The sequence below is a fragment of the Seriola lalandi genome, unplaced genomic scaffold (assembly GCF_002814215.2).
Source record: "Seriola lalandi dorsalis isolate HSWRI2012SDOR001 ecotype SW California unplaced genomic scaffold, Sedor1 jcf7180002054522, whole genome shotgun sequence".
Taxonomy (NCBI): Eukaryota; Metazoa; Chordata; class Actinopteri; order Carangiformes; family Carangidae; genus Seriola; species Seriola lalandi.
Genome location: NW_019525075.1, coordinates 1,897,008 through 1,910,875, shown reverse-complemented (window position 1 = coordinate 1,910,875; position 13,868 = coordinate 1,897,008). Strand labels below are relative to the sequence as shown.

The 13,868-nt window shown below is 37.6% G+C and overlaps 1 protein-coding gene across 1 annotated transcript in view; it reads right to left on the bottom strand.

The window, feature by feature from the left end:
* cfap20dc (CFAP20 domain containing) overlaps nt 1-13,868 on the bottom strand; it is a 30,115-nt gene that overhangs the window by 11,216 nt on the left and 5,031 nt on the right. The window contains exons 8-13 of the mRNA XM_087176006.1: nt 12,809-12,981; nt 12,570-12,678; nt 12,307-12,342; nt 10,625-10,765; nt 8,742-9,058; nt 1,160-1,522 (exon numbers count right to left, since the gene is read on the bottom strand). Coding sequence (XP_087032132.1) covers nt 1,160-1,522; nt 8,742-9,058; nt 10,625-10,765; nt 12,307-12,342; nt 12,570-12,678; nt 12,809-12,981 — 1,139 coding nt within the window. The remainder of the gene's footprint in view (nt 1-1,159; nt 1,523-8,741; nt 9,059-10,624; nt 10,766-12,306; nt 12,343-12,569; nt 12,679-12,808; nt 12,982-13,868) is intronic.

The following is a 13,868-nucleotide window of genomic DNA, read 5'->3' as shown; positions in this document are numbered from 1 at the left end:
ATCCTCTGATCCTAGATCTTTTCAACTGGAGAAGGGGCCTACCTCAATTTGTAACAGACCATGGTCTGATCCCTCTCAGGAAGGCAATACAAACATTTTCACCAATCCTCTTTAGCTGTCCAAATCAGCAGTGATCACGCATTTCTATAGACGTGGATTGACAGCTAGACAGGAATACCATCAGAGTGTTCAATACTAATGATACACATTTGCTACAACCTCAACAACTCACTCTGCATATCCCAATTAAATATGAATATAATTTTAACTGTAAACTATCTCTTAAAGACTTTGGGATTCAATGACAATAACTATAAACAAGCATGTTCAAATGGAACCATGTAACATTAATACATTCTGGAGGAAGAAAAACCCCAAAACATGCACTCTTTTTATTTTGTTGTGGTCTTTGTGTGTCTGGTGTTGGCTGTGGGGCAAATAGTGTACAGGGCGTTTAACAAAGCTTTTTTGGATATAAACAGCTGCTTAAAAATATTGTTGACTGGTTCACACTCAACTATAATGTAAATTTGCATGTGATAAAAACCAGAACAATGAGCTAAAAAAGTCTAAAAACCTCTGAAGAGCTGCAACATTCATTCTCCTTGATTTTAGGACTACAGGTGACCCCTTTCATTTTAGGGTCAGTTGATTAAATTATTATTCTTTTTTTTAATGTTTATATTTTTTATTTTAAGATTGAATATCTTCACCAGGAGATCAAACTTTAAAACAACAATTCAAAGTTCTTGTGACATAAACACGCTGTTCTGGCTGTTTTCCTTAATGCTGCTGCCATATTTTTTAAATCAAATATCATTATGTATAAAACTGGGAAAAAACAGCTTGCTTTTGCAAATGTAGAAAATGGAAGAAGGGAGGTCAAGCTTGTTATTATTACATCTGTGCGATAATGAGAATGTTTGCTTTGTGAGTGTTTACACAATGAGAGGTTTTCCAATTTTAATGACAATGTAATGTAGCATCAGACATGTTCATCTCACAGTGAAGACACTGAGGGCTATTCGCCAATGGACAGCTATTCAGTTAATTATGAGGTTGAAATTCAAAATAATAGTGATTTATATGCTTGTCTCTGTTTTAGAAAAAAATTGCACTCTTGATGAGGGCTGTTGGTTGTTAAAATTGTAAGCATTACCTTGTGCTGCGGGGAGTCAGCCAATTTGACTTTTTTCAGGAGTCTCCTAGAAAGTGTTACACTGCTGTTCCCATCCAGAACCTGTTTCATTACCTCTGATCCACACGGGCCACACTTGTGTTCCAGTCTGCTCAGTCTCGCACTGGGAGAGAGGCAGCGTGTAGGGACCATCCCAGCTACTTCAGCTCTCCCAATGGAAGGAGACTGAGTATTGGTGGTGGCTGGACTAAGCTCTTTTAGCGAAGTTTGGTTCATCTTATGAGATTGAGGATGGACATTCAAAGTTGGATCAGGATTTCTGGGAGTAGCAGGGTTGGATTCGATGCTAGTTCTTTGTTGCTGGAACGTGGCATAGCTCTTATCCTGAAAGAAATACAAGTACTAAGTGAACAACAATTGCTTTAAAATGACTGTAAAACACACTGTAAAAAGGGATAAGTAGTGATGACCTAAGAACATACTGTATGGTAGATGGTTTCTAATATTTCTGTTAGATGAACAACTTAAATGTTATGCTCTGCCCTTTAGATTGATGTGTGCTTAATGAAACATGATAATGAGATGGCAAACAGTCATTGGGATTGAGTAGGTGTTGGTGGCTCATTTTTAAATTAACCTCACGTTTAAAAAGGCTAATGACATTCTCTTTAAGTCTGCTAATCTTTCCCACCTTCAGATTGAAAGTTAACACTCAGTAATGTAGTTCAAAATTTGTTGCCTACCAATCAGATTACATAACACACTGCACATACAGAAACAGTACATGGTTTTTTTTCCGACATTAAAGGAATACTCCACTGAAAAGTTTTGAATATTAAACAGTCACCCCTGTAGGCTTGAAAGATGTGTGGTTCTGAAAAGTTTGCTCTTTTACTGAGGACACCAGCTGGATTCACAACAGCAACAATGGATTCCAATTGTGACCCAGTTTCACTGCGGGAAAAAAAAACAAAAAAGTATCAAAACACCCACGGAAACTTTTCGAAAAAACTCCTGCAGCAAAAACCACTTCTGTCACACAATAACATATGTAAACCAGTTGACCATCCTTAGAACCCCAGACCAATATAAGTAAGTGTAGTGCGTGTAGATGTAGACAGCTAACGAGAAATTGGCTGAGCTGTGTATTTTGCAATTACAACATACCATGCACACAGTACGTGTGGACAGAGCAGAAGTGATTATGCTGAAGAGGTGATGGAAAGTTTATATGGACGTTTTGATACTTATTCTTTCACCGTGAAACTGGGTCACAGCTGGAATCCCTTGGGACTGTTTGTGAATCAAAGCTGCAGTCGTCCACGAAAGAGCAAGCTACAAACTTTTCAGCTCTCATATTCAAGTGTACGGGTGGGTGAATGTTTTATATTCAAAACATACAGTGCCAAGAAAAAGTAAGTGAACCCTTTGGAATTATCTGCATTTCTGTATAAATTTGCCTTCAAAAATGGTCAGAGCTCCCTAAGTTACAATTATGAACAAACACTATCTATATATTTTAACTAATAACACACAAACTATGATTATATACTGAAAACATCAATCAAACATTCACAGTGTAGGTTGGAAAAAGTAGTTGGAATCAGGAGTTATCAAACCTGGAGTCCAGTCAATGAAACCAGACTGAATGTGTGGGTTAGAGCTTCTTTTGACTACTATTGAATTGAAGTGGGCCCCTGCTCCAGAAAAACTCAAAGATTTGAGTTTGCTATTCACAAGAAGCAGCTGCTGATGGGAACAAAGAGATCTCAGATGACTTAAGATCAAGAATCACTGATTTGCATGAAGCTGGAAAGGGTTACAAAATAATCTCAAAGAGATTAGAGTTCATCAATCCACTATTAGGCATACTGTCTATAAATGATTATATAGTTCTGTGGCTACTCTCTCTAGAAGTGAGCATCCAGAGCACTCTAAAGGCTAAATGCAGATGCTCAGTAACGTAACAAAGAACATCAGAGTAACAGCTAAAGGCTTAAATGAATTATTGGAGCTGCTTAACATCTGTGTTCACAAGTCTACCATGCTAGGAATAAAAAAATCACTGCGTGCCTGACACTTGCCAAAGAGCACCTAGACACTGCACAATGATAATGGGAAAATGTTTTATGGATGGATGAAACTAATGCTGAATTGTTTGGGAAGAGAGTGCAGCACTATGTAGGGTGTAAAAATTGCACTACATACCAGCATGTAAACATTATCCCAAAGGTGAAGTAGGCTGAAGCTCAGTAGAAGTTGAACAGGAAAACGACCCTTGACATCAAAGTGAATCTACTACAGAATGACTTCAACCAATGAAAATCCACCTTTTGGATTGGCTCCGTCAAAACCCAGTTTAACCCAATAGAGATTTTGTGGAACAACATGAAGAGAAACATTCACATGAGAGATCCTAAGAATATGGCTGAGCTGATGCAGTTCTGGAGGAAGGATGATCCAAAATTCCTGCTGAACATTGTACAGGTCTAAGACGCAGAAGACGGAAGTGCTTGTTTGAGGTTATTGTTGCCAAAGGAGGTTCAACCAATTATTACATCCAACCATCCAAATGGTTCACATAATATTTCAATTAGCACTGTGAATACTTAATGGCTTTGTTGATTAAAGAAAAAAGGATTATAATTGTTTGTGTGTTATTAGCTGAGGCACATTGTGTTGTGGCTATACTTGTGACTTAGATGAACATCAGATTCTATCCAATTCATTTTATGACCAGTTAATGCAGAAAACCACATGATTCCAAGGGGTTCACATACTTTTTCTTACCACAGTAGGTTTGTGGTGGAGTATTCAAATTCATCAAAACAGTTGTTAAAAACGGAAATTGTGAAGACCAATATTAGTCACTTAATTATATAACTTATCTTGCCAAAGATATATTATCAAGTATATTGTGAAAGTGAGATACTGTAATAAGCTGTTTCTAGACTAGTTCTACATGAAATACATGAAGAGAACAACTGTGGAATACTCACACCCAGATTGCCAGCATACTAAGTTTATAATATAGACATAGAATCTAACAACTTGAGGCTTTCCTTAGTGCCGCAAGACTCTCTATTATATTATATCACTGCTCTCTATTTCCTTCCTTTGCTGTCTGTTTTTGAGGTGTTTTCTTCATCTCTGAGGTTTGTTTTGGGGTGAAAGGTTATCATAAGCCCCTTGAGGATTTTATCTCACCTCCATGCATTATTTGTTTTTGCTTTTCTCTCTATTCTTTATCATTTTCATAAGTGTAAGTGAATAAACAATGAGCTACATTTATTATTTATTATGAAAGGCCTTATATGGGTGTGGCTGTGACTATGTGGGTTTGCAGTGTGTGTGTGTGCTGGCCTGTGTGTAGAGAACATGTTGTTTGACTAGTGATTGAATATGAGTGGGAAGGATGCAGTTTTCTGCTCTACTGCACAGTTATCATTGCATTAAAATAACAGTATTTCCCAGAGTATATGACTAATTCTACCATGGTCCATTTTATCTCATACATTTCAAAATAGTTCATACACTGAAAGTTCATTGCTTTGTTTTGCTTTTAATATTTCTCTATGTTTAAGAACAAACGTTAGCTCAAAAGAATTGCATGAACCTGATGCAACACCTTGAAAGATGATATTGCTCCAAGTTGAGAATTGAGCACCCTGCCATAAATGAATGAAAATCAAAATCAGGCCAACTTTCGTCAGATGCCAACTAACCACAGTCAGGTTTATTACTATAACCATGGTGGCAGAATATGGTAGTTTAGCAAGCTAAGGTTTTTGGCACTGCAAAGATTAGGTCAAATGTCTCACAACCTGTGTTGCATGTGATGCACTTTATACATAAATCTGTTCTATTTTATAAGCAAATCAGGCATCCATAGCCTTTCAAATCCAGCATGTTGCAGCTCTCTCTATTATTCCTGCTAGTGACAGTGTGGGGTTCTATGAAGTCGGTCATTTGGTCTGTTTAAACCACTAGTGGTACTTTTTGACTCTTAGACTTCAGTTACAATGTGTTTTTGTCAGGCACAGGCCTATTTTTGGGACGTGTACACAAGCTTTTCTGCAAGATGACATCTTACACCAAAAATCTTTTTAATTCTTATTTTCACATATATGCTCTACAGAGCGGTAGAACCTCAACGTTCACTCTTTTTCAATCTGTAATGCTTGGTGGTTTCCTAAACCCAAAATGAGATTTTTTCGTTTTTTCCATGTATTACCTGCATGAATAATGCAGGAAAATGTCCTCTACACCCAGCACTTCTGTGCTTAAGGAAGATAACCTGTATATCTAACTGATTTGTCTGTTACAACTTACAATTTTGAAAATCTGTTGCTTGGGAATTTGAAAGCCATGCGGCCTGTTTGCAAAGACGGATAGTGTGTCTGAATTTGATTATTCCATGACATCATTATACATACATATAGTCAAATGTCTGAATATATGTAAACATATACCAATATAACAGAATAATAAAATAATTTTTTTTTTTAAATATATAATAATTCTTTCTTTCTTACAGTAATCAACATAATATGCTATTCTGCACATTTCCTCTTCAGCATTACATCATAACAGACATCAAGTGGTCATCATGTCAAACCATTACAGGTTGTAAGCCATATAAATAGCTTAAAATAGTTTAACATGAGTCATCACAGCTCACTGATGTTTAAATGGTAACTCACCAAATGTTTCTTGACACATTGAATCTTTGTCATTATATTTGTCTGTATGGGTTCTTAAATGTTATTTTCAGCAGGAACCAAACATCTACAGTCCTACACTGAAGAATGCTTCCCTGCGGCAATTCCTTAACTAAGAAAGCACACCCTTTTAGAATGGTATATTAACAATTACCCTGATGTCAACAGAAATGATGTCCTTTAAATCCCTTCAACAAAATCCTCCTGTACCTCATCCACAGCTGGTTATCTGACCTACTGGTACCGCACCGTAATGCCAGTGTATTAGGAAACTGAACACTGAAATGTTATTTAATTTAAACCAGGTATGTGATTCTTCTGTTGGCAATAGAACTGAGACTGTGGTTAAACTGTGGCCAGTGAGACAGCATTAGCAGCCTGTTTTAGTGAGGAAGCAGAAGTCAGCAGCAGCGATTAAGGCCAGATTGAATATTTGAAAGAAACTGTGCAGCACAATTAGAAAAGCTCATAATTTAAATGAAGTTCCTCAGCTGATGGCTTTCATTTTCCCCCTGTATGAAGACATTACAATAACTCCAGCAGTCCTACGGTACAGTGTTTTTTCAACATATGTGGCAATATGCAGTTTACACTTTTGTGCTCCAACTTATTTTGACTTGTTCCATCAGCCATCACAAAAATCTATCACAGAAAAGCATTTCACCATACACCACCCTGTCGGAGTGTACTTTATAGTTGAAAAAGTTGTGGTTATCCAATATATGATCTTTTTGGATACCTGAGGGAATAGCCATTGTGTCCTTTTATAAAACTGTGTTTTCTTTGGATATTACAAACAAGTGTGACTCTCTCCCTTTTCCCCCTGTGAAGAATAGTCATTTTCAAAATGACCATCTCATTGAAAAGTTGTAGGTGGGGAGCCAGAAAACATAAAAATGCCCTTCTTTCTGCTGGTTGTGTCAAAACACAGTGCATCAAATTACTTACTCTGCTCTCACAGAATGAAATGACACACTTCTTTTTCACCCTCTAACCCTAGTTCATACAGAGTGATGGCAGCTGATTTGAATGTGTTAATTTGAAGAGGTGCTCCTTTAAACACCCCCCTCAGACACTGTTTCGGTGTTATTTCATTGTGAAGTGCTGTAATTTAATTTTTTGTGCATGCATTTCTATCACCTCAGCTGTTTAATGTAGTTGCTATCAGTTAATTTCCTAAAGCGCCCTTGGACATTCTCCAAAAAGTTACATTAGTGGTTTTCACATATAAAGGTGAAGAAGGAAATTAACTATAAGCTATGTAACCATAGGCATAGCAATATTAGTGGCAACAGAGCAAATGTTAGGTTGAAACAAGTAATAGAAATGCCAATGGTTACCTACTATAGTTTTCAATCACACAGTTCAGTGTGCAGATGCATTGTCCTGGTACTAACAGTAGGGTACAGCAGGTCTTTTCAAAAGAAAGGAGAAAGAAAGAAAATATGCTGCACATTATATTCTACTAGTCAAAGCCCAGACAATGCTTTGTTATGGTGGGTGGATGTTTGTTACTTTTGAAAGTATTTTGATAGACTCATTATTAGGGCAGCATTTGAAATCAGCTTTTGTGTGTACGTGTGTGGGTGTGTGTGCACGCATGTGAATGTGTTGTATGATTTCCCCCCACCTTGACAGCAGTAACTACTTGTATTGGTCTCTGTCTTTGTTTTTGTTTTGGGGTGTAGTCCAGTGCTGATAATAAGCTAATAATATGCTCTCTTTGGCTTGTAAACAATGTAAAATGACAGCCAAGGGAATTGAGAAAGTTGTGCACTTTAAACAGAGGCAAATATAGATATAAAATTATAATTCAAACCAACAACAAATGCAAAATCTACAGAAAAATGTCAAGTCTGGATAGAGCTCTGCAGGAGACAAGGACTATACCTGCAGTTTACAAAGGTCACCATAAAAAGCATCATATTTTTCAAACAAACCTGTGTTATACTGTTTTTCTAACCAGATTCCCATGGTTTGAGTTCTATACATGCACATCTGCACAGGCACACAGTGTCGGTGGAACATGGTGAGTCTTGAGAGAAGCCCTACGGTACAGATACCAAAATCTGACATTTACTGCTCATGTTTTCGAGAAGATTTTCACACAATGTCTGTGATTGGTACCTTATCCACATCATTCAGAAATAAGTTAAAAAAGATGCACTATGGATGTATTTTGTCTTTAACAGGAGGAACAGAGTGCAGTACATGAATGGCAAAAAAATTGTATTAAGGCTAAACTAATCAGGAGCGCAACAAAATGAGGCTCTTAAATCGGAATTATCAAACTTATTATAACGTTTTAAATAAGTAAAAGCAATTAGCATTTCTTTGAAGATAGTCATCTTTGTACTCATAGTTCAACAGTTTAATTTCCCTGCTCAGCATAAAGAAAAATACTTTCCTTTATTATAAGTCTCAGAACCATTAATAAATTATCTGAGGATAAATAACCCTACTGACCCGTGAAGTCAAAGTATACTGTAAAATGGGCAATGTGAAACTATGCACTCCAAAATACAAATTCTAAGGCGTGATTGATTTGATACTAACACTTAAGTTAATATTTCAAATTTAATCAAAATTAACTGATCAAATCCAACTGCAGGCATAATGTGAGATTTTATGATGCCCTGATTAATTGCTGATGAAGTGTGATTAAATTAGACTTCTGTTGTAAAAAATGTTACTCGTAAAATGGACAAATAGTTTTTAAATCTGGTATTTGTCAAAACTACTAGCGTATGTGAATGTAATGCAGCTAAATTGCTCATTCAAGGCAGATAGTCATTATGTGTCGGATCAACATAAGATGCACTTCAAATGTGTGTGCATTTAAAATACAGTGTACTTGTGTCTCTCCTCCAGAGCAAACGTACCTCATCAATTTCACTGCCGATAAAGTCATCTTCAGGCTGAGCCTCATACCGCCTCCTACTCTTGCTCTGAACCTGGTCATCTCCCATCTCCATCTTCTCCTGGTCACCCTGGCCTTGCCCTCGTTTGGGTGAGTGAGGCTGGGATGAGAAAATGAACACCTCCTCTTGCAGAGTGAGTTGGGGCTCAGACCCCTCATTACTCTCCCAGCTGCTCCAGACCTGCAGGTCAGAAGACAAACCTGGACAGATCGAGCAGGAGAGACACTCTGCTGAGTTGAGAGCAGCTCTGGAACTTTCCTCTGCAGCAATGACCTCATCTAAAATAAAAGGTTATAAGACAAAACAAAAGCAAGACAGATTTAACCTAACTAGGAGTAAATTCTCTCTTTGAAAAAGATATGGTTGCATATCAATGTCATAAAATAATGGAGTTTAGGGCTTTGAATATACAAATGCTATAATACTTCAATAAGTCCTTCAGAATACACATGCAGGACTTGGCGACAAATTAGAGTATAGAATAATTATAGGAGTTTAATTACGGTGAGTAATAAATCCCTTTTTAATGTTTTCATAATGTGGCTGATGTCATTCTAAGTTCATTTGATTATATGCACATAAAAATTCATAACAACAATGTGCAAGATTGTAATGAATTCCACTGCTTGCCAAAAGGGAACATTAATTTCTCTTGCACTGACATTTCTGTAGGTTCAGTTAATAGCCCTGCTATGCTGATACCTTAATGAGAATAAAACAATGTAAACAACATAATCACTACGAAGAACACCAGTTTACTGCTAAATTCTCACTCATGACACAGCAGCTCAGTTCAAAAATGCTTAAAAAATTTAACTGGCCTAGACATCTGTATTCCAAGCAAATATTGATCTCATTTTGGTTTTGTTTTTGTTCAAGGAAAAACAGACAGCGCTTACAGCAGTGTTATAATATCTTACACTAGTATGTTCCTGAGCATATATCCAGGGGGGTAAAAGCTTTTTCAACCTTAAATGAAAGTTGCACACATTCAGGTGTGTATGTAAGAAACACTGAATCATTAAAGTCCATGATAGGCCTGAGCTCAAAGAAAGAACCACCTCTATCTGAATGAGTGAGCACATTTGAACCTCTTGACAGTATAATCACTTTCTCTAATTGCCCACTGTGTGGCAAACCCTGGGCCCAGGAGATGTCCCTCTGACTTTTATTTAATGTGCCACATTACCATTAATGAACTAACTACTTTCCGTCTGTGGGCAGGGCGGCAGCAAAGGAGCTTACTGCTGTAGAGAAACATCCATAAATGAGCTTTCAGAGCACATGCACTCATTTTGTGAGCACAATGCGGGTGTAGATTTGTGTCTGTGTGTGTGTGTGTGTGTGTGTATGTGTGTGTGTGTGTGTGTGTGTGTGTGTGTGCGTGTGTGTGTGTGTGTGTGTGTGTGTGCCTGTGTGTGTGGTAGTGGGTGGGGGGAGAGTGTGTGGGTTGGAGTAGGGGCTACTTCGACAAAAATCCTGCAAATGGCCTTGACGTGGGTTATGCAAGATTAAAAAAAGGGAACAAACGCCACGGTGTATGAAGCACACAATGAGGCTCATTAAAATTCATGCAATATTTTGAAGTGATCTAATTTATGAATTAAGAGTAGGAATAGGTATTTTTCTCAAGTGTTAAGGAGCTACTTGGTGAAATTGTAACATGCAAAGTAGACATCAATATCACTCAACACGCATATTATTCTCTTTTGTCTTGTTCTCCCATCACTCGCTGTCTTTTTATGCTTTTCTAACCATCACTCAGTCTAAAAGTGTACCTGTCCTCCTGCTGCTGCTTCCTGCTGCCTTGAACCCTCACCACTCACAGCAAATGTGAGCCTCACCTGCTGTTAGGTGTTTTGTCTTTTTTGTTAGGATCAGAGGTTGCTGCCTGCCCTCTCGGCAACTGGATGGAGGAGTGCACTTCTCCCTGGTTTTACTCCTCTGTCTGTGGTGACCATGCACAGCATCTGAATGGGCTGTTAATTAGAACTAAATACCTGTGCATACAGTACTAAACTATTATTAATTCAGCGTACCTAACACTACAGTATATCCCAGCATATAGCCAGAGTATAATATGCAGTTTACCTGATGATGCTAGCCTCTCTCTCCCAGCACTGAGGACCCGCAGCTTCCTTGATCCCTGCTTGTCTGTTGGCGGATGAGGCTGTAACCCGCCAGGTGTTCCTACATACAGTACTTGCAACATTAGAAAAGCTTTATAAAACAAAACAGTCACACAACAATGTTATTAAAGCTTGCCAGAAGCATATCCTTGAACTGATTATGCACCGTGAAAATCCCTATTAATGAAGGCATTTCAGTAACTGAGCTTCTTACATTCATTCAGTGCAGAGGGAATAGATCCAGCTACATTATGTTCAACTGAATTAAGGAATTTTAATCCTCCATTTTTGCATTCAGTCATGCTCAAATGATGGTGTATGACAAACTGTAAAAGCTGTTATTAATTGGTTGGGAGAACATACTGTAAGAGTTGGTTCGTTTGTTGGTTCTTGCTTTTACTGATTCACAGTGCTTAGAAGAATAATTGTGTGCAGTCCGAACGTCAAAAAGAGCTGTAATGAGAGGAATACAGTCTGCATTTTTACAGTGGGCAGTCACACAGCTATTAGCCTGATCTGCATAGGTGCACATTATATTCACGTCAGGAAAAGAAGCGTATGATTTTCATCTATAAAGCTTCTTTTATGACATAGGACAGTTACAGGTATTGAGATAAAGCCAGCTAGAGTCACTAGCAAGTCTTGTGGCTCCTCACTTTGTCATCAATTAAAGCTGAAAACAGGTATTACTTTTTTTTTTATTAATGTTATTACTGTAATTGTATTAAATTTCCTTTAGAATTGTTATTTTGATTTCATTTATGTTGTTATTATATCAGTGTCTAAGGTGTGTTAAGGTGTAACACTCATAAAAGCACATTTTCCATAGTATCGTTTAAGTTTAGTAAATACTGTATATTTCACGTCATCTGATCAGTAAATTAAGTTTTGATCGGTTAATGAGATTTAGTCTTCATCCCAACAAGACCAAGGTTAAAGGTTGGCAAATGACAGAAGTTGCAGTTAGGGGTTGGAAGGTATTAGGGCTTGGGAAGCTAGCTGAAAAGTTGTAGCAAGTAGGTAAGGCCTTTCCAAATAAGACATTATAATGTGCCATGTAATATTTTCTTTCAACTGGATGTAACTTCTCTGGATCTTTTCCAACAACTTATCATCTGTATTTCTTTACTAGATAGTAGATTTCTTAGTATATACAGTATATATACTAAACCACAAACTCACTCTCTTGAGTTCAAATTGCCTCATATACTGCATGCTTCCATGCCAGCTCCCCTTTTGGATTTCTTTGCCTTCACTGATTGCTTACCTATTACTGACTCTGTTTGAACAAAGTGAATTGTTTTTTTACTATACTTGCTCTGAGTGCATTCTGCTTCGGGGTCCACATTACAAAAGACTATAAATAACATTTCTTTCTTTCTTATTTTCCTCTGCCATTAGCTGCTTCCATGTTAACTGCTTTTCAATGGGGCCTAGGATGAGTAGCAGCAAACCCATGCACCATCAAACAAAAATTTGGACCCTGATGTGAGCAGTTAATTCTCCAAAAATACACTGTTACTTGCTTACTTTTCCGGTATAGCCATTTATCATTCAATTTAAAGACTTGATAGACTGATAAGTGGAAAATAAACTATGGCTCTTTGCATGAGTAAGTTAGTGTACACAGAAACAAACTAATGAAGAATGAAAAATTTACCTCCATGAACAATGAGGGACGGCTCTCCATCTGATAAATTCTCACTCAGTTTGGCAATGCTCTGACTTTCAGTGGAGACTTTTTGGTTCCTTCTACTGAATGGGGATCCCTGGAGGAAACAGCAAAAGAAGAAAAGCAAGTTCAAAGACAACATATTCTACTTTATGCTTACTGTAATTTATGACATGATGGTCCAAATCAATTAGGGAGATATTTTATTATAGGATTCATGCAATTACCGTATTTAAGATAAAGAGTACATTTCTATCCATTCCATCTGAGGCTGCACTGCTTTTTCTTCCAGTTTGCGGAGGTGGTCCTGAAGTCCTGGAGCCTGAGGCTGTTTGTAAAACACCCTGGGGCCTGGTTTGTCGGTAACCGGTTGATCTGGCAGTGCCAGACTGATCACGAACTGCAGGGAAATTCCCATTATTCATGACTATTATTGATCTGTTATTTGGATACGATGTTTCTTGACTATGACTATGCTTGATTTATGGTACAGCACCACTTATCATTGAACTTCAATTATATGGAAAGTAGGGCTGAAAATATTAAGCCATTTCTTAATCTATTGTCAGTCATACTAATGATTAAGTACCCATAGCAACTTACGAAGGTTATGCTTCAGATTTACAAAAGTCACACAGTTTGTTTTGATGAAAAGTACATGCATGAAGCCAGTTCACTGTGAAGGGTTCAGATGACCATTTTTAAGATCAGTGACAAGCCGCCTTCACACTAGCCACAAAGTCTTTTTTTTACCCTGAACAGAATACTTTAAAAACAAGGCTTTTTATACATTATGTACTGGAGTATGTTTTTGAGATTTGATACACTATATTACCAACATAACCAGACTATACTGCGATAAATTTCTGTTTATCTGAAGTCCAGTTGCCGATAGCTGAGCACAAGAGTCAAGTGAATGCGTCGTTTCAGTATTAATGATGTTTTACACGATTTCGTGAGCTGCAGCAGACAGTACTACTTTGAGTTAGAGCCAATTGATTAAACCATGCAGTTCACATACAAAGAAAACAAATGGTTGAATATAAATTAGACTGCTGCTGAGCTGATTGAATTGATGTTTTTCTTTAATCTGTCAATGTGTTCTATATCATCATGTGAAAATAATGGGCTGCAGTGGGAGTCGTGACATGGCAATGACCTGACCCTTTCTTATTTGTGGCACGGCTCATTAGGACAACTCCACTGGTGCTAACAGCAAAACACGCTTTCTGTCTGATCCTCATCAGAGCAGAGAGCACACACTTCTAGTCCACAAAACACGCAAAA